Source organism: Diadema antillarum, unplaced genomic scaffold (genome assembly GCF_040938485.1).
Source record: "Diadema antillarum isolate AM-2024a unplaced genomic scaffold, OU_Dant_1.0 scf00000109, whole genome shotgun sequence".
Classification (NCBI taxonomy): domain Eukaryota; kingdom Metazoa; phylum Echinodermata; class Echinoidea; order Diadematoida; family Diadematidae; genus Diadema; species Diadema antillarum.
Genome location: NW_027270998.1, coordinates 1,275,932 through 1,297,033, shown reverse-complemented (window position 1 = coordinate 1,297,033; position 21,102 = coordinate 1,275,932). Strand labels below are relative to the sequence as shown.

The 21,102-nt window shown below is 38.0% G+C and overlaps 1 protein-coding gene across 1 annotated transcript; it reads right to left on the bottom strand.

Moving 5' to 3' along the window:
• Positions 1 to 2,099: 2,099 nt before the first annotated feature.
• On the bottom strand, positions 2,100 to 20,851 carry LOC139719361 (dnaJ homolog subfamily C member 17-like). The gene is made up of 10 exons (XM_071630776.1): positions 20,724 to 20,851; positions 18,591 to 18,660; positions 17,531 to 17,589; positions 16,006 to 16,093; positions 14,705 to 14,781; positions 13,956 to 14,049; positions 12,294 to 12,391; positions 10,632 to 10,712; positions 9,676 to 9,786; positions 2,100 to 2,297 (listed from the first exon to the last, which is right to left on the bottom strand). Exons 1-10 carry the CDS (start codon positions 20,802 to 20,804, stop codon positions 2,100 to 2,102), a joined length of 957 nt encoding a protein of 318 aa, XP_071486877.1. The 5' UTR covers positions 20,805 to 20,851.
• Positions 20,852 to 21,102: the final 251 nt, after the last annotated feature.

The window sequence follows — 21,102 nt, the reverse complement described above, 5'->3', positions numbered from 1 at the left end:
TACATGTATATACTATATTCCATAAAGATACCTTGAACAATTTTCCAAGGTACGGAGAAAAAAAAGAAGTTTTAATATTCTTATTTGACCTTTTGACCTTTGACCTTTGACCTCATGACCCAAACTTTCACCAGAGAATCTTAATTGGGTAATACATGTATACACTAAGTTTCAAGAAAATATCTTCAGGCATTCAATAGATATGGTGGAAATAGTGAAATTTTATGTATTTGACCCTGACCTTTTGACCTTTGACCTTTGACCTCATGACCCAAACTTTCACCAGAGAATCTCAATTGGGTAATACATGTATACACTAAGTTTCAAGAAAATATCTTCAGGCATTCAATAGATATGGTGGAAATAGTGAAATTTGATGTATTTGACCCTGACCTTTTGACCTTTGACCTTTGACATCATGACCCAAACTTTCACCAGAGAATCTTAATCGGGTAATACATGTATACACTAAGTTTCAAGAAAATATCTTCAGGCATTCAATAGATATGGTGGAAATAGTGAAATTTTATATATTTGACCTTGACCTTTTGACCTTTGACCTTGAGCATGTGCACCCAAAAGTTGATAGGCACAACTTCACCCCCTAATACACATACATGCCAAGTTTCATTAGGATACCTCAACAGGTTTTGATAGTTACCTTGTCCACAAAATTCATTACGGACGGACGGAAGGACGGACGGACGGACGGAAGGACGGACAGACGGACAACCCGAAAACATAATGCCTCCGGCACCACTTCGTGGCGGAGGCATAAAAATAGATCACGTACCAGTACTCTGTACTTAAATTATCCTAGTGTGCACTTTCCAAAGAAAATGAATGATAACATTTACAGGTCGGGATTTGGATTTGACAAGATGACCACTTCTATGTGTTTGGTCAACAGTAAGTGAATACTGCAGACAAGACCCTGTTCTTTCAGCACCTCCATGCATATCTGAGTAAACATTTGTACACTTAAAAAAACAGAAAAGAAATCATGATTCATTTGATGTGGTTGATAGGAAAGTTGTGAGTGCTTATCAGTAAGCAACAAGCGTACTGAAAGCCTTGAGTCTCCCCCGGAAGGACTAGGCAAAAGAGGATGAAGTGCCTTGCCTGGGAGCACCTGTACCCACCACAGCCACGGAACTCGAAGAACAGACCTTGGATCAACAGTCCATAGTCCTATCCAATAAACCACAAGAGCTCCACATATGATACTCATAACAAAATGAAACCACACAAACAAACAAACAAACAATCAAACAAACACATGAAGTCAGAGGTGGAATATCAGTCATACTCTCTCCCTAATCATTGAGATCTAAGCAGCTTCACCTCTGATCAACCTCACCAAAGTTTATCACTTTATTGTAGTTTTTCTTGTAAATCTCCTAATCACATGACATCACTTATTTAGGCAATTACCCAGTACTTCCTTGTTGAACTCACTAGCATTTACTCATTAAAAATTCTTCTTTTCCGAAACACAACTTTTCACAGATCTTCATCTTCACAATCAGAGACACAGTACTTCCTTGATGATTTCACAGGCATTTACTCATTCAAAAATTCTTTTGTCCGAAACACAGCTTTTCACAGATCTTCATCTTCATGATCACACAATACTTCCTTGTTGATTTCATTGGCATTTACTCACTTAGAATGTTTTTGTCTGAAACTCGGCATTGAAAATCACGTGTTGGAGGTCAGGTGATATGTACCTCAGAAAAACCAAGCCAAGTTAAGTAAGAACATCACGATCAGAGTTATGCAACTTGATACACAACAGCAACCATGAATACACAGTATCCCACACTGATTCTTGACAAAAGCACGTCTGCTGTAAAAACATGTCAGCTTTCATATGCAGTGGCCTTTTTAAAACCTATTTCAATCTATGAAGACATCTGAGAAAGAAAGCAAAGATAATATCTGCCGCTTGCATCAAGTCTCTTACAAGACTCAACCAGCCTGCAAGTAAAATGACTTCAGGGGGCATGGAAGATCCGAGTGCAGGTTACAGCTCTTAATAAATATACACATTTACCAGAGTCACACATGTAATAATATCCACCATTATACAATCCGTGTCATTTGCCCAGTAAGTCGTCATCTTCTCTTTGGCAGAAATTGGCGAAACCTGCCCGATTCTGCTCCACACTGGAGGCCGAGCTACGGCCATCACCCATGTCCTTGTCAAGCTCGTCTGCGTGTCTCTCCTGCTTCCTCTGCTCCGCCTCCATTAACTTCCGCAGCACGGCGCTCTCAAAGTCGCCGCCATCTTCCACCTAAGTTGGCATTCACATGTAAACAGGAAAACCACCAACCTATTTATGCTTTGTGGCATGTTACATGGTATCACAGGTGCATACTCAAGTGTGAATGTGTAAGTATATTCTATATATAAACACATATGAGGTGGGTGTTTGTTTTTGTATTTTGCTGTGTATTGAAAGTGAAAGTACACTCCATGCTAAAGTTGACTTTGTTATGCAGAGAAAAACTAAATACTGTAAAACATTATATATTTGCGGCATGAAATTTTCGCGAATTGCCACTGGCGTTCAATGCATATAGTGTAGACAACAACTTTCGCGGGCATTTTGACTTCGCGAATCTTGGTGCGCGCGAAATTCGCGAAATTAAAATGCACGCGAACATTCCTTGTTTTACAGTAAACAGAATAACAATTTCACTGAAATTTGACATATGTTAAGAATATCATAGAAACCTGAACTTTAGCATATTTCAATGTAAAAGTAAATGAATAGAGACAACTCTATAGGTGAATGAACACACACACATACGTGAAAGAATATATAGCAAAAATATATCTAGCAATTTGCTATGTGCATAGGCTATTATCCGAACAGCCACACTTTGGTGACTTTTTTGGTAACATTCACTTCAACAGGTTAAAGCTACGTTTACACCACATCCAGCACGAGTCACGGAAAGGAACTTTTGCTATGGTGCACCAAAAGGAACCGTGTCTGGTTCTATTACAATATCACTTCCCCGTGGATAGTTTTGTTAAGAAATTAATCTTCTACTGTTAATTTTTTGTTGCTCCTGATTTTGACATAAGAATAACATTTTAGGTGATTTTGTACCGAATTACTTATTCTTTTTAACAGAACCAGACATGGTCCCTTTTGGCGTACCACAGCAAAAACCCATCCCGTTGCCCGTACCGTGCTCGGTGTAAACACAGCAGCATAATAAAGACAAGAGTAATATGACTTAACAGTACACTGATGTATTTCCGACACAGGGCCAGAGGAACGGAGGTTGGGGGGGAACTCTTTTTACCCCGGAAGTGGCACTAGAAACAAGAGACCCGCGGGTCTAGCGCTCACCTGAGTATCGCAAGTTCACCTTTCACGCAGTCACTAATCTAAATTATTCACAGCTCTACCAAAATTTGACCAGGCATTCTGAAGTAGAAGATGAAAATGTACAATAAGGGCCCAAATTTTTAAAGATTCCTTAATTTGGGGAATTGGGGGCCCCCTGGGACCCTCTGGGTGGGGCATGGTGCCCATTTTGATAAATTGAGATCCTGACCCCCTAAGGATGCTACCTGCCAAGTTTGACGAAAATCTATCATGAGGTTTTCAGGAAGAAGATGACAATGTACGATTCAGGCCCCCATTTGGACCTTCCTAACCAACCCCCCCCCCCCACCCCTGCCCCCAAGAGGGGCACCCCTGGATCTCCTATGAACAAACTCGAAACTACAGTCATTAATGTACTCACTCATAGTATTATCTTAGCTGTATAACTTCTGATTCTAGAGAAAATTTTTAACGATTCCTTCATTTGGGGGGTTTGGGCCCCCCTGGGGGCCCCCTGGGTGGGACATGGTGCCCATTTTAACAAATTGAGATCCTAACCCCTTAGGGATGCTACCTGCCAAGTTTGGTGAAAATGGGTCATGGGGTTCTAAAAAAGAAGATAAAAATGTACAATTTAGGCCCCATTAGGACCCCTCCTCACCTCCCTCCCCTGGGTCCCAAGGGGGGCACCCCTGATTCTGCCATGAACAAACTTGAAACTGCAGTCATCAATGTACTAACTCATAGTATTAACTTAGCTCCATCACTTCTGGTTCTAGAGAAGAAGATTTTTAAAGATTCCTTAATTTGGGGGGATTTGGGCCCCCTGAGGGTCCCCTGGGGGCCCCCTGGGTGGGGCATGGTGCCCATTTTAACAAATTGAGTTCCTAACCCCCTAGGGATGCTACCTGCCAAGTTTGGTGAAAATGGGTCATGGGGTTCTCAAGAAGAAGATGAAAATGTACAATTTAGGCCCCATTAGAACCCCTCCCCACCCCCCTCCCCTGGGTCCCAAGGGGGGCATCCCTGATTCTGCCATGAACAAACTTGAAACTACAGTCATCAATGAACTAACTCATAGTATTAACTTAGCTCTATCACTTCTGGTTCTAGAGAAGAAGATTTTTAAAGATTCCTTAATTTGGGGGGGTTTGGGCCCCCCTGGGGGCCCCCTGGGTGGGTCATGGTGCCCATTTTAACAAATTGAGTTCCTAACCCCCTAGGGATGCTACCTGCCAAGTTTGATGAAAATCGGTCTTGGGGTTTTCAAGAAGAAGATGAAAATGTAAAAAGTTTACGCACGACGCACGACGGACGACGGACGACGGACGACGGACGACGGACGACGGACGACGGACGACGGACGACGCACGACGCACGACGCACGCCGGACGCCGGACGAAGGGCGATCGCAATAGCTCACTTGAGCCTTTGGCTCAGGTGAGCTAAAAATAGAATGAGCGTGATAAGGCCTTTGCTTTTGCGCTGAAGACAACCCCCCCCCTTTTTTGTTTTTTGCTTGTCCGCTGAAGAAACCCGGAAGTGGCACCAGAAATCAGAAGTTGTGCAGAAGGCCTTTTTTTTCCTTGTTAGCTATGAAGCCGGAAATGCCCCCGCCCCACTTTTGAAAACGTGGTGCCGGCCATGCAACAGTCCTAATAAACTATACTTAATGCACAATACTTCAGGGATACTGTGGGTTATCGTAAGTATGGCACAATAATCTATCTTGTTGTACTGTATAAGCTGTTATTTTCGTGAGGGTTTTATTTTCGTGAATTTTGCAAATCTCAGTTGGATCGCGAATTTAACAAGACGCGAAAATGTCTCCATGCGCTAGGGTAATAGCGCATTTACGTTACCGTCGGCATCAGTTCGCGAAAACAACATTTCGTGAAAATGTCCATGACCTCATTCGCAAAAATATCTGTACGCGAAAATAACAGCGTATACAGCAATTTACATGGAGAAAAAGAAAAAGGAAATATCTTACATGAATGAAACATTTAAAATATTGATATAGTTCCAGCAAAGAACTAGAAATGTTGCTATGGCGACTGATGCCTCCACCATAATGCATGATTCTCCCAATAGGCGTATAGTACAATGTCTTCACAATGTGTGATCCATGACATTTTCACATAACTGGCAAAATACTGAAATGACAGGTTTGTCAGAAATGTCTTGAACTGGGTTTGCCATAATTTTCTAAGAGTGCAGGTATACATATTTGGGGAATTTTTGGGAAGTTTATGCATTGAGTAATTTCAAAGGTATGAAGAAAGAGTGTGATAACGGTACAAAATAGTTTTTTTTTTTTTTGTTTTTTTTTGGGGGGGAGTGCATTGAAACCTGGCCTTTGACCCTTACCCTTTGACCTTTGACCTTCTGGCTGGAAATTTCCTGGAGAATCTCCATTAGGCAATGCATGTACTAAGTTTTGAAAATAATAATGCAAACATTTCATATACTAGTATATGAGGGAAATAGTAAAATTTTGAGGAGTTGACCTTGACCTTTGACCCCTGAATATTGACCCATGACCCCTAAATTCCCTAGAGAATCCCTGCCAGACAGTACATGCGTATGTACCAAGTTCCATGAAAATACATTGAACCATTTGCGAGAAAAGTGATACTGCAACATTTTCACCTAACCTTTGACCTTTTGACCTTTGACCTTATGACATAAAACTCTCTCTGGAGAATCTTTACGCAGTAGTACATGTCCACACCAAGTTTCAAGAAAATACCTTCGGGCATTACATAGATATGGGGAAATTGCAACATTTGTAGCATTTGACCTTGACCTTTTGACCTTTTGCCAATGTCACTAAAATCTACTCAACTAATTGTCCCATCATACATCATCCTTGGACCAAGTTTGGTGAAAGCTGCTTCGTCCAGTTTTGAGTTATCACGTAAATAGATAAATTTTAGGATTTGACCTTGATCTTTGACCTTTGACCTCTGTCCGATTTCACTGAAAAACTAATCAAGTAATTGTCCCATCATACATCATCCTCCAACAAAGTTTGGTGAAATTTGCTCCATCCAGTCTTGAGTTATCGCGTAAACGGTTACAATTTCATGATTTGACCTTGACCTTTGACCTTTAGCCGATTTCACCCAAAATCTAATTAACTAATTGCCCCATCATACTTCATACTTGGACCAAGTTTGGTAAAATTCCAGTAAACATTACTCAAGTTATCGCGTAAACGAAAGCGGACGGACGTATGGACGGACGGACAACCCGAAAACATAATGCCTCCGGCACCACTTTGTGGCGGAGGCATAAAAATTATGTCATGGGGTGATGGTTGAACAAATAGATCAAGTGAATGGGGAGAAAAAAATAAGCTAAATTATAGACTGATATCAAAGACCACGAATTCCAAGAAGTTCATAACGCATTTGTGAGTGCATGGGAGTAGTTAAACTAGAAATAAGAGAAGGGTAATTTGCTAGTCAAAATTGTGGTCTTAACCCTAACTAGGCCGGGCTATTTAGGTAGTTGATAGATCTCTGCCGTCGACTGCGCGATCGCGACAAAAATTGGCACACACATTGCCTATGATGTAATCTAAAGTACCACGAAGTTAATTTTACAAACAAGGCAATCGCCAAATTGTGTCTCGCCCATTCGCGCACAAGGAATTAATATTTTTTATAACTCCCAGAAGTTAATTGACCTGCTTATGACCTTTGACCTTGTGGTGACCTTGAACACCCTAAGGGACATTTACCATCCAAGTTTGGTCACAAACGGACAAAGGGATCAAAAGTAATGAGCCGTAATCGAAACGCGCCATAAAAACTTAACATCGGGCCCTAAAAATTTATTGACCCCTTTCTGTGACCTTTGACCTTGTGATAACCTTTAACTCCCCAAGGGACATCTACTGTCCAAGTTTGGTCACAAACGGACATAGGGATCAAAAGTTATGAGCCACAATCAAAACGTGCCCTAAAAACATAACATTGGGCCCTAAAAGTTTGTTGACCCCTGTCTGTGACCTTTGACCTTGTGACGACCTTCACCTCCCCAAGGGACATCTTCCATCCAAGTTTGGTCACAAACGGACAAAGGGATCAAAAGTTATGAGCCATAAACGAAATGCGCCCTAAAAACTTAACATTGGGCCCTAAAAGTTCGTTGACCCCTGTCTGTAACCTTTGACCTTGTGGTTACCTTCAACTTCCCAAGAGACATCTACCATCACCCAAGTTTGATTGCCATTGTAGCAACATGTGCTGAGTTACGTGTGATAAGAGAGTCTTGCAAGTAAACTTTAACGTATGACCTCAAATGACCTTTGACCTTATCATGTGACCTCTTACGGCACCATAACATGAAGGTACCCCCAGTGCATCCATCACCCAAGTTTGATTGCCATTGTAGCAACATGTGTCGAGTTACATGTGATAAGAGAGTCTTGCAAGTAAACTTTAACGTATGACCTCAAATGACCTTTGACCTTATCCGGTGACCTCCAACGGCACCATAACATGAAGGTACCCCCAGTGCATCTATGACCCAAGTTAGGTTGTAATCCAAGCAACTTATGTGAAGTTATTTGTCAAAAGAGAGTCTTGCAGGTAAACTTTAACGTAGAAAAGAGTCTTGCACATACTCTTTAATATATGACCTCAAATGACCTTTGACATCATCACATGACCTCTGACAACACCATAACATGAAGATACCCCTAGTGCTTCTATCACCCAAGTGTGGCTGCCATTGCTGTAACAGTTGCCAAGTTATGCATCATAAGAGAGTCTTGCAGGTAAACTTTAACATTTGTGACGGACGACGGACGACGGACGGACGACGGACGGACGACGGACGGACGACGGACGGACGACGGACGGACGCCATTTGGATCCCTTAGTCTCGCCTTCACCTCCGGTGGGCGAGACAAAAATTATCATTTATGCTTAATTATGCTAATTTATGCATAATGATGCATGAAAACAGACTATTTGGTATAAATCACAAAATAAAGCTCAAAACAGGCACATTTTTTGTGTAAATATTCTTTTTAGTGTCCTTAGCAAATGTTGTAAATAAATTGCGATATCAGAAAAAATTCTAAAGTATTTTATTGTTTTTTGAATCTCTTATGTATTTCTTTGCTTTTTCGACTTTATGTTTTTCATTGTTTTTTCGATGAAATTTGTCCGCGACATCGCTCCGAACAAGAAAATATGTTATTCATTGATTTTAATCACTAAAACACCAAAATAATCATGCTTTTATGAAATTTGCCTGTAAGCACAGTTTGCATTGAAATTGTACACGAATTCACGTTTTTGAGCAATTTTTGGTCTGACATGCATGTATATATTTATGCGTAACTTTGGAACCGCGCGTCCGAGCGTCGCAAATTTAGTGTCAAAAGATGCGGGAGACTCGAAAGAAAAAAGTCATGAAACGTCGCGGTGATAGCTTTTTGCGATTGCGATACATCGCGCGGAACGTTGAGGGGGTGGCCTCGGAGGCCCTCCCCTCCGGCCTAGTTAGGGTTAAACAATTTCCTTGTCTAAATCATGTTGCATAAGTGTCAAATGATACCTCTGTGCTTGTGAAATATGATGAAGGTACAGCAATATCTTTCTGGAAGGTTTCCAAAGTCATTTAAAGGGGCCCTGAAATCCAAATGCATGTTGATTTGTGTTGATTTATGATACCCTCAAAATCACTTTTGCGGTGAAACGAATATCTAGAAACATTCCATATATTTTTAACAATTTTTTCTTCTCTTTTTCTTCAGATTACTTGGGAACGCCAACAAAAAATCCTTCCAAACCAATATTTCTCAAATGACCTCATCTGTCAATCATTGCTAAAGTACTGAAATGTTTAACAAAAGACACTGGAATGCACCTTCCCCTCAACTCAGCATAACTTGCATGTTTCTGTGATAATAATGTGACTAACAAAAGACATGGCAAGGGAACATGCAAGTTCTGCTGAGTCGAAAGGAAGGTGCATCCCAATGTCTTTTGTTAAACATTTCAGTACTTAAAAATGATTGACAGATGAGGTCATCTGAGGAATATTGGTTTGGAAGGATTTTTTGTGGGCATTCCCAAGAAATCTGAAGAAAAAGAGAAGAAAAAATTGTTAAAAATATATGGAATGTTTCTAGATATTCGTTTCACTGCAAAAGTGATGTTGAGGGTATCATAAATCAACACAAATCAACATACATTTGGATTTCAGGGCCCCTTTAAATGCTTTTCATTAGCATAAATGCTCAAGTTAACCATACTTTCAATGCAAGACATGCACATTTTAAGCCAGAGGTTTCAAATGTACCTACCTGAACACTGGGCTTTGAAACAGGTGGTCGTGTTGTTTCTGGCTTTCCTGATAACCATGTCAGCACTAGGGGATTGTGTTGAAGACCAACTTCGTTTGACACTGCAAGCTCCTGACACATAAGAGGAAACACACCTGATTATATAAATGATAATGATGATAATAATAATAATGATGATGATGATGATAATAATAATAACAATAATAATAATAATAATAATAATAATAATAATAATAATAATAATAATAATAATAATAAATAATAATAATAAAGATGATGATGATAATAATAATAATAATAATAATAATAATAATAATAATAATAATAATAATAATAAGTGTTTACTTCTATAGCACAATAAACCATCAAAATACTTACACTGACATATTTCTCTTCCACCACTTACACTTGAAAATAAAAACAAGGAGACACTTTCACCATTCACTGCTCATGCATATGAAAAACCTCCTATTCCAAGTTTGACACACTTGTCACGCAAATGTATGATATAATCAATATATTGTCTCCTAGACGTTCATAAATTTAAAAATTGGAACAATTTATCCTACAGAAGTTCAGTGTAGAATTGGTCAGCTCTGTAGTCACTTGCTATTCTCCTTCTTCTCAATTGTGGTGTCAAGTCATAGCCAGAGACTCGCGGGTCTAGTGCTCACTCGAGTTCTTCTTCTTCTTCTTCTGATTAAGTCTGCCTCCTTCAATAGGCTGAAGATTCTTGCAGACTGTGCTATTTACATTACAATATAGACTAATAGATGAAGTGCAGTTCGTATAATGCCTGTGAAGAGTTCAGCTATGCAGACATAATAAGCCGGCACGGATCGTTCTGGTTTGGTTCTTTACTCACATTATTTACTACAGCTGAGAACTGAGAGAAGAGAAATGATATAATTCAAACTTACAGCAGTTACATGAAAGAAACAAATATCTAAACTCACCGCTGCATGAACTGTTGAAAATTCCACTATCGCACTTCCATTGCGTTTAGAGGATATGATTATGTTAGTCACCTTGCCATACTATTTGAATAAAAGAGGAAAATGAAATAGAAATATCATGTTATCCCTAGGATGGGTACATCATCACTTCATATGATCTTGTATTATTATTTGTAGGTCTTCAAGTCACAGTAACCACCCTGTTTGTTTGAAAGTGCCTCATTTTGTTTTTATGTTCACAGAGCTGCCACTTGGATGGAAATGGCTGACTACCCCCATTTTCATGAAATAAATGAACAAATATGACGAGGACTCACAATTTAATTTGAAAAATGATGTCTTTGAATGCATTACTGTATACTTCATTTACATATGGTCATGAATATGTGCATATGCAAACTAATGCATTCGTGAGTACATTCAAAGAAATCCATATGGAAGAAAAGGTTCTGGAGAGAGATCACACACATGTCATTCAAGATATAAAGTTTAAGTTAGTGTTTCATATCCTCCTAGATTTTTGGTGATGACGCAGCATTATATTTTTGTTTAGGTGTTACCGAAGTGACAAGTGTGCTATTAATTACCCCCACCATCTTCTACTTGAGATTGTAACAGTATAATGCACTCACAATATGAAATTGTGTTTTTCATGATTACTGTATTTTCTTAAGATTTTTTTTTTCATCATGAAAAAGTATCAAAAATAAATGAACTACATACAACAAAAACAAAAATACTCATGACCTTGGTACCCCCCCCCCCCCCCCACACACACACATACAAAAGACTCTCAAGGCCAATATCATTATTTCTATTGCTGAAATATCAGAATCTACAACAACATTCTTCATGGCAAAAAATACTACTGGTATCTAAACTCACGTGATTATTCACAGGATGCTGCTTTTCTTTTTGTATACTGACCCTTCCTACATATTATGATCTATGTTCTTCCTTTCATTCCTTAGACCTTGCAAGAGCTCAAGTAACCTTGGTGATAGCTAATTCTCCATTTAAATCACATCTCAATATCAGAATGTAATTGATTAACTTTATAAGGGGAACCATGTCTTTGCTTATGTGTTTCTGTTCAGTGGGTTTGAATGTTACTGTAAAACCAGAAATTTTCATGTGCATGAAATTTTCTTGAATTTTCCAAGGAGCAAAGATTCATGATATTAAAATGCACATGAAAGTTCTTGTCTAAGCAATGCATTAAATGCCAGTGGCTATTCGCAACAATTTCATGCCGCGAAAGAGGCCGTTGGCTCCAATTTGTGAAATTTCATGAAGCAAATATTTCTGGTTTTACAGTTATAGGAACACATTGGCCCGAATTCACAAAGGTTTAAACCATGGACAATTTGTATGGAGCGCCAAGTGTCACATGGCCTATTTCGTTACGAAATCAGTCATTTTGTTGAAGGAATGATCATTTCGTAACAAAATGACCAAAATGACAACATTTTGTCAACGAAATGACCATTTCATTAACGAAATGAACATTTCATCAACGAAATGGTCATTTCGTCGACGAAATGACTGATTTCGTAAAGAAATAGGCCATGTAACCCATACAAATTGTCCATGGTTTAAACCATGGTTTCAATTGTACCACCTTCATGAATTCGGGCCATTCAGTGCAAATACAGGACTCACCTTATCGAAAGCCCTCTTCAAAAATTCATAGGAGTATCCACCATTCTGGGCATCTTCCTTCTTGCTCTTCCACTTAACTTTCAACTTCGGAGACTCTTCTGTGGTAAAAACAAGTGATTGGGATACAGCAAATTCACCTTTTGGATTTTATCAAGAAGGTGTACTAATGGATCCACAGGCAAAGATGTTTCTGCCTCTGAATGTTTGGAACTATTAGCTTTTTCTCACATCTTCTTCTGTCATTTTGAATTACCAGTCCCCCATTGGAGTTCTTTTTATATCATCATCAACTGTTGCTGAGTAAAGCAAGCCTCTGTCTAGCAATGGACTACATTTGGGCATCTATAAACAAACATTACAGACAAAGCTTCATTATGATTAATGTACAAGATAATGAATATTACTTTGGACCTTCCCTATTAAACATCATTTATGATGATAACACACACTTTCAAGCTAGAGAACTTCAATTACAAGGACTGTAAAAGTGAAAACTTTCAAGGTGTTGAAATTTTTACACATTTCGCGCAACCAGAACTAGCTCGAAAATAAAAGCACGCAAATATTTTTGCTTGTCATGTGTTCCCGTAGTTTATGTCTTGATTACGCGGAATTAAAAACACGCAAAACTCTTCTCAACCGGTCAAGCACGAAAAATTAGTTGGGTGACAATACCCACTTTTACAGTATATGACTATTTTTACCCCCATTTTAATGGTCCATTGAATCGCTCATAAATTTGGAAATAGCATTCTTCTTTGCAAAACACTACTATTAGACTGCAGATTGTGAGTAAAAACAAAACAGGACACTACATCTCCTTTTTCACTTTCATCATGTTCACGTTCAATTAAGGAATTGCACAAAATTACTACTCCTGTATGCGATCTTCTGTTATTCCAATACGGCAATGAAGATAACGATAGTGATGAATACTATGGTTTTAATCATTATTATAAGTATCTATCATTCTATTGTTTCACCATGGCAATGATGAACAATGATTATCACAAATACTCAGCACTATGACTAATTCATTACCTAGTGGTCTAATTACTTATGAGACTTTCAAATCCCCATATATACATGTACACGTGCAGAACTTAATCTTTTACAAAATTAAATTCCACGAGTTTTCCATGTAAATTTTAGAAATCCACGACCCTTTTTCAGACAGTAACTTCAAAATAACCTATGTGGGCAGTGTTGAATCAATTGAAATTGCTATTGGATAAATAATGTTCATGTAAAATGTCGATGTGCATACCACATGAACACTGTATGTGGCAGACGAGTTGGTGTGATTCTTTTTGATGAAATGTTTTCCTCAGAAGGAAATAACACTGCATAAAAGAAGATCACTAAAAGGCAAAAAATATAAAAATCTATAAATTTCCATGACTTTTCCATGATATATTTTTGATCATGCATTTTTCATAGCTATTCCAGGTCTGGAAAAACATTTTCAAAATTGTTTAATTCCATGACGTTTCCACGCTTACCATGACCGCAGGAACCCTGCTATTGCCAATTTCTCATTCATTGAGTTGAATCATCATTGCCACAATTATCCCAAAAATGTTTTCTTTTCCAATCATCAATGCAATAATCACACATCAATAGCAGCAGAATTGTAATCATTACAATCATCATAGTACACACCTTCACTTGCTGCTGAAGCCTGCAGCAACTCAGTTTTTAGAAGTTCCTGCTCCTTCTTTAATGTCCTTGAGCCTTCTTCTCTCAGCCTCAGAATCTTTCAGGAATGCGATCAAAAGATTTCAACCATCTGAAATTCTTAATCATTCTAGCATATAAATTTTTAATTGGCCTGACATTTCTTTATCAAAAGAAGGCATAGGTAGTATAAAAAAAATATTTTCAAGGGAGGAACAGAATTATACAGTCTAAAGTGTACCCAATAAGGCCCATCCTTTCCAATTCAAAATAGTAAAAAACAAAACAAAACAAAACACTTCTTTAAGTCAATTATATGGTTTTGACATATTCATGTAGATATGAACATATAACCTCGATTTACTGGTTTGGGAGAAACGTGAGGACATCTGATACACAGACAGTCAGGAATGTCAAGAAACTTTTACCTAGTTTTTGTGTTCAACCTGTTGAGGACGGACTGATTTTGCTATAACACGCGTTTCCTACAGACACCTGCCCAAGTATTCTCAGGACTCATCTTTAACAGTTCAAAGTAAAAATTTCTGCAAATTTTGCCTTTTGATATTTTGAAAAATTTCACAAATGTAATATCTCTTTCAAAATACATATTCTCTCAGGTTAAAGAATGAAAAGCAAAAAACAGACTACATGTGCACATATATATTTGCCATACATTGCTCCAAGAGGAAATCTAGAAAGCAAAAAGACACATCAACATTATATTTTCATACCTCTCTCTCAAGCTGGCATGCAGCATCAATGGTGTTTCCTTGCTCTTGCCGAAACGATGCTTCCCTTGACTCTAGGTCTGGGTTATATGAAATGAAAGGTGGTATGTGTGTAACATGGCTTCACAGATATCGATTGAATGTGCAGCATTGGGGTTTATATCAAATGTGACTGCCCAGCTCAAAACCCACAGACAGTCGCAGATTAGGATTCTCTAATGGACCAAACTATGTCATTTGGGCTGACTGACTCAAATTTTTAAAGTTTATCTTACCTGGAATAGTAATCTTTTCTCTACCTACTGTCAAAACATGGCAGCTTAAAACAAAGTCAAATTTGATATATTAACTTTTTTTTTTTTCTGGACCAGATTTTTTTCATTGGTACTTTTGTACAGCACACCTGAGTGACTCTAATCTTTAAATCCTCTTTTCTCCTTTTCCTACGAAGCTACATGTACACCTCCTAACTGTCTCTTCTTTCAATCACTTTTTGAATGGGCTAGGATGGTCCAGTTCAACAAGTGCCATATCCTTTTGAACCTTAGAGCTTACTCTTTCATACTATTATGAGCTTACTCTTTCATACTATAACAAGTGGGAATTCATTTTGGCCTACTTGTGGGTTTTGAGCTTAGTGGTCACACACGCATTACAAATTATTCATAAACGTAACAGGTATGACAGTTTCCATATAGAAGTTTTAATCAAGAAGAAAGCTACAGATGGAATTAAATTCATGACGTTCACGGGAAAAACAAGACAGACATATATATGCAAAATGGGTGGCACTTATCTGACCTGATAATTGTTATCTATATGCCAAAACAAATAGCCATTATTGTTTCTGGCACTCCCCATTTACATTCTTGTAACTGCACATGGATATTCTTTGACACAGCAATTACCCTCTGTTGAAAATTACAGCTTCTTGAAAACACTGCATGAAATATGTTTTCAACACCTTTCTCATTTTTAAGATACTCCACAATAAGACAGTAGCACAATAAGAAAACTTGCATACTCACCTCTTATGTAATAAAAAGATCCTAAAAACCAGTGTCAAAATTTATGCATTGCATAAAAAGTACTGCTTAGTCATCTTTTCATAAAAATTTGGTGACACAATTGACAGTATGGCATGTTGTTTCTGTGTGTGAAAAACTGGGTGAGAACTGGAAATGTGCTCTTTCACATATAATCAGTGAGGGAAATATGCAATGATCTTAACTCTACTGTCTAGCTTGAATCTTGATGCTGTTACAAAAGAAAACATACCCTTCATCATTATCTTAATTACTTACCTTCTTTTATCTTCTTCCTCTTACTCTCAAGCGCTCTATTCCTCAGTTCAGCTGCTTTTCTTGCCTTCAGAACCTTGTCATATGCTGCCTGAAAATATAAAAATAAGAGATATCTTCTTGTTTTGTTGTTTTTTAAATCTCCTACCAAAAGAGATGATCGGAAGTAGTAGGATGCATGTTCACATGCAGAAGGGCAAACAGCACCAGTCACCTGTGTAGGGTCATATCCTTCTGGTTATCATTGACTTAATTTTTTGCGTTCCCTGAAAACTGAAAAAAAAAACCCAAACCAAACATATCATTACTCATTTAGTGTTGTGCTATCTTTAGGTAAAGTAAAGATCATTGAGACCTGCAAATGAGGATTACTGAACACCTCCTACCAGTACCTTCAATATGATGATTTGTATATCTGTATCCATCTATCAAATACAGTGGTTAAATTGCGACATTCACACATAAAAATACTGTATATAACAGTCATAATGCAGTTTATATACATTATATTTTTTCTGTTGTTTCTGTTACACAACACAGAAGATGAGGTGGATAATAATGTGGTGACAGGAATGATAAGACTATAAAAAATGATAGCAGGAGCTCCAGTCTCTGTCTGCCACATTTCCAACAACTTTCTATGAACTAAAGTGATGAGAGGACATACTTACAATTAAAATGAAATTAAGGTAATACACTGGACAGCAAAAGAAAGTACCCACTTCTGTCAAAGGCCGCACACAAAAATTCACGCCCTAGAAATAAACATGTTTTGTACACAGGTGTGCTACAATGCCCCTTACTAATCACATGCACATAAGCAAGTGAATGTCTTCATAACAAAGAACTTGACATGCACAGCATCTTGGTCACTGAATCAAAAGTCCCACACAAAAGCATTTTCCCCCACACAAAAGCATTTTCCACAACGCAAAAATGGCCACTGAATGGACAACATTTTTAAACAACCAACATTGATCCAAGCTCTGCAGGAGGAATGGACAGAACTTCCCCAGGACTACACCAGACAGCTTGTCCAGAGCATGCGTCAGAGATGCCTGGAATGTGTCCAGGCACGGGGAGGACATACACATTATTGAAAATTGATGTTTGTGACTGCTTTTTTCGTCCTGTGACACTGATTTTTGCGTAAAACTTGTTAGGCTCATTCTGTTACATTTTGTGACTTTTGATTCAGTGATCAAGATGCTGTGCATGTCATTTTTTTTCTTCTTTGTAATAAAGATAATCACTTGCTATTGGGTATGTGATTACTAGTGGATATTGCAGCATACCTGTGTACAAAATGTTTTTATTTCTAGGGGGTGAATTTTTGTGTGCGGCCTTTGACAGAAGTAGGTACTTTCTTTTGCTGTCCAGTGTAGTTGATCACAATCATTATCACTCTCACTGTCATCAGGAATGTGACTGTAATCATTTGTATCATTGCACTTGTAATTGTTATTGTCTTCATCATCACTATTATCATCCTGTCGCAGTCTTATTCTGAAATGAGACGATTACTCACCTTGGCTTCAGGGTCTGTGAGAATCTCAAGAGCTTTGGCAAGTTTCTCCCATTCTACAGCTAATGAGGAAAGAGAGAGGAATATTGTATATTAGACATTCACTGACATGACAACATGAGAGTTCCATTCATTCAAGAGACAAAAAAAAAGAGGCAAAACAATATTTGTAAATTTTGGCTTCATCATTTTCATCTCTATCGAAAACAATTACAAAAGACATACAGTAAGATGTCTACAGGATGTTTCCACAATTTTGAATACATTGCATGACTGAAAATAATTGTTAAGGGGATTGTGATGCAGGCTATTCCTTTACAAACAAATGTGTGAGTGATTGCATCTATGACTAATGAAATGACACAATCCTGGAAAAAGAGCAGGTGTAGTAGCATAGTTACCTGATGAACAGATTTAAACACACAAAAACATACTCTGTAAATCACTTTTATCCATAGGTAGATACACTTTACCAGTACCTGTAAAATTATAATTACAGTGCATCTCGCTCAAAATTAGGATGTGATTATGAGTACTACACCAACTCACTGTTGACAATCTCAATATTAAAAGGTCTTTGAACTTTCTCACAAGTACAGTATATGTTGCACAACAAGCACTAACAGAGCAGATCTTCCAAACTCTCTGACTTTGCCAATGAGAAACATATAATACATACTGTAAAACATGATATATTCGTGGCATGATATTTTCGTGAATTGGAGCCGACGACCTTTTTCGCAGCATGAAATTTTCACGAGTTACCTCTAACATTTGTGTAGACAAGAACTTTCATGTGCATTCGCGAATCTTGGCTCTCGCGAAATTAAAATGCACACGAACATTCCTAATTTTACAGTACACTTCCTCAGTGTGTGGAAAATAACAACGAATGAATAAGACATGTCTTCCCTTATGGTAAATCTGTCTCTTCACCAAAGATAAATCGGTCTTTTCACTGAGAGGATTATGTGATCAAGATTCCAAGTATATCAACTAGAAATTAGTCAAATCTAATCTGCAATCTCATGACTGAGAGTCAGAACCATTAGCTAACGCTTACCTGCTTGAGGGTTATCAGGATTTTTATCAGGATGACATTTGAGTGCCTTCTTCCTGTATGCTTTCTTTATCTGTTTGAAAGCAAAATAAGGTGACAAAAGCAAAATATAACATTGTGCATATCAGCAAATAGGCCCTATCAATATTTAAATCAAAACAATTAGGTCTTGACTAATGGCCTAAAAATGTACTATTGTATAGGTTTACTCAAGATATACGATGAATTCAAAATATATTGATGAATTAAATCAAAGAAAAAATATTTTGATTTCTCCTTGCCCCATCAGGATATTCATCATTAATATGGCTGAATATCGATCAACTGCTAAAAACAATGTGATTTCGGAAGGTGAAGAAGCTGCGTAAAAGAAAATGTCTTCAGAATGAGCCTTTTTTTTTAAACATATGGAAATTGCGAGAATTAATTTCCAGATTGTCATTATGGTTATGAATGTATTGAACAAGTTCACATAAACCATGGCATGTGAAAACCGAATTTCCTTAATGAACAATAAATCAAATCAAATCACAGGTTCTACATCAGAATCTTGTAACTGTAGTTGTGAGCGCCGAGGTTCAATTCATAGATCTACTATTATTATAATGAATTAGAGTACTGGAAGTTATATTAGATCTACATACTTTAATAGACATCACAGACTGTTTGTTGATTTAATGATGTCAGGAGAAAATATAAAAGTTTAGATAGGCCTATCCCATCCCACCTACTAGTCATCATTATTTATTTTTTATCATCAAATAAAACTTAAAATGTCCCTTAACTTAGTTCTACTTTATATACATGATCGACTAAAATGTACATTATATTACTGTAGATAATTTAGGAGGTCTAACGTTAGATACTTTTGGTTTTGTTAAATAGAAGTAGATCTAGAACACGAGCCAACCAGAGGCAGAACCAATAATGGCAATATGCACCAGGGGCAGGGTTCTACTTCTAAGTTCTAGATAGACCATACTGTGGTAAATTTGTAGTTGTACATCCCATTTAGTTTACCAGTATATTAACTAGAGCTAGATCTACACGTGTATTCAAATAGTAATAAGACTTTACCACTCCTACCACGTGCACGTGTAAATTCAAATTACCAGGGGTGGTATTCTGAGGTCGTGATTAAGTCTGTAATTAACTTCGTGATTAAGTCGTGAAGTTAATAGGCCCTGAATAATCATGGGCAAAATCGGTATTCTGAGGACGTAATTAAGGTATGATTAAGTCCCCTGTAATTATCTTAGGTCCCTCCCATCTTGGGTTAATTGTTATTCCATCCAATCAGACGCGTTGTTAAAGGCCAAAATGATGATTACACGCGCAAATATGCCCTCAATGCGCGCTCCTGCACGCCCCCTGTAATTACACCAAGAGCTCCGTGCGTACACTCCGGTATTTGATTACAACCACTCACCTACGCACGCGAAGATCTCAACCTCTTTGCTCACATAAAATGACAAAATTCCTCGAAGATCGGCTATATTTCTTTTTTTCTCTGAATTCTACGGATACCATGATAACAAGATTCAACCGCTCATCGGTTACCGAAGACGGTAAGCATCGTTGTGGTAGAGAAAACACAATGTAATGTGTGATATCGGAGTAGTTAATGACACTCTTTGGTATCATTAAGTTTTCCATTAACTTTCATACTTAATTACACCCTCAGAATACCGATTCGTAATTAACTCTGTGATTAAGTCCTCTCAGAGGTGCACGCGCATTGACACGCGCAAACGCGTAGGTCCTTCCCGCCAAAACGCTTGTTGCTATGTATGATGGTAGTTAATATACCCCTAACTGCGACCAGCCCCAACACGCAGTGCCACAGTGTGTAACTGTGTATACGGAGCGTCCCGGGGTTAATATACCCCCTACTTAATCACGCTCTCAGAATACTAATTCGGTAATTAAGTGCTAATCAGACACTTAATTAGCTCTCAGAATACGGCCCAGGCAGTTGATGATGGAGAATTTAGAATAAATGCATGAGGACTGTCATAACAAGCACACAGAACTCAATATATGGGACTATTATGTTGACGATTTGGCTACAATTGTTAGCGAATTTATTCGAAACCATGACAAGAATGTGTATTTACATATCAGTATGATACTTGCCGCTTGTTCAGTAGCATCTGGTAGAAGGTCGAGCAGTTCATACAGATCAAGATTAGAAACGTTTATCTCAGCAGACGTCATTTTGCAGCAATTTAGCGATATGCAGACCGCGCCGCGTACACGAACAACACTCGGCAAATAATAATAGTCTCAGTTCAAGGCGGAAAAAAATGTTGACACAAGGTACTCGGTGTAGAGAGAATGTATAGGTACTTGGTGTATAAGTTGACGATTGAGGCTGATATCGTGGCTGCCCCAATGGAGAAAACGCAGTATACAATGTATCTGCATTTTTCACAAACTGAGATATCAATCATTTTTACGTTTCAACTCAAAATGATAAACTTTTGAATCTAGCTTCATTATATGCAATAGCCTA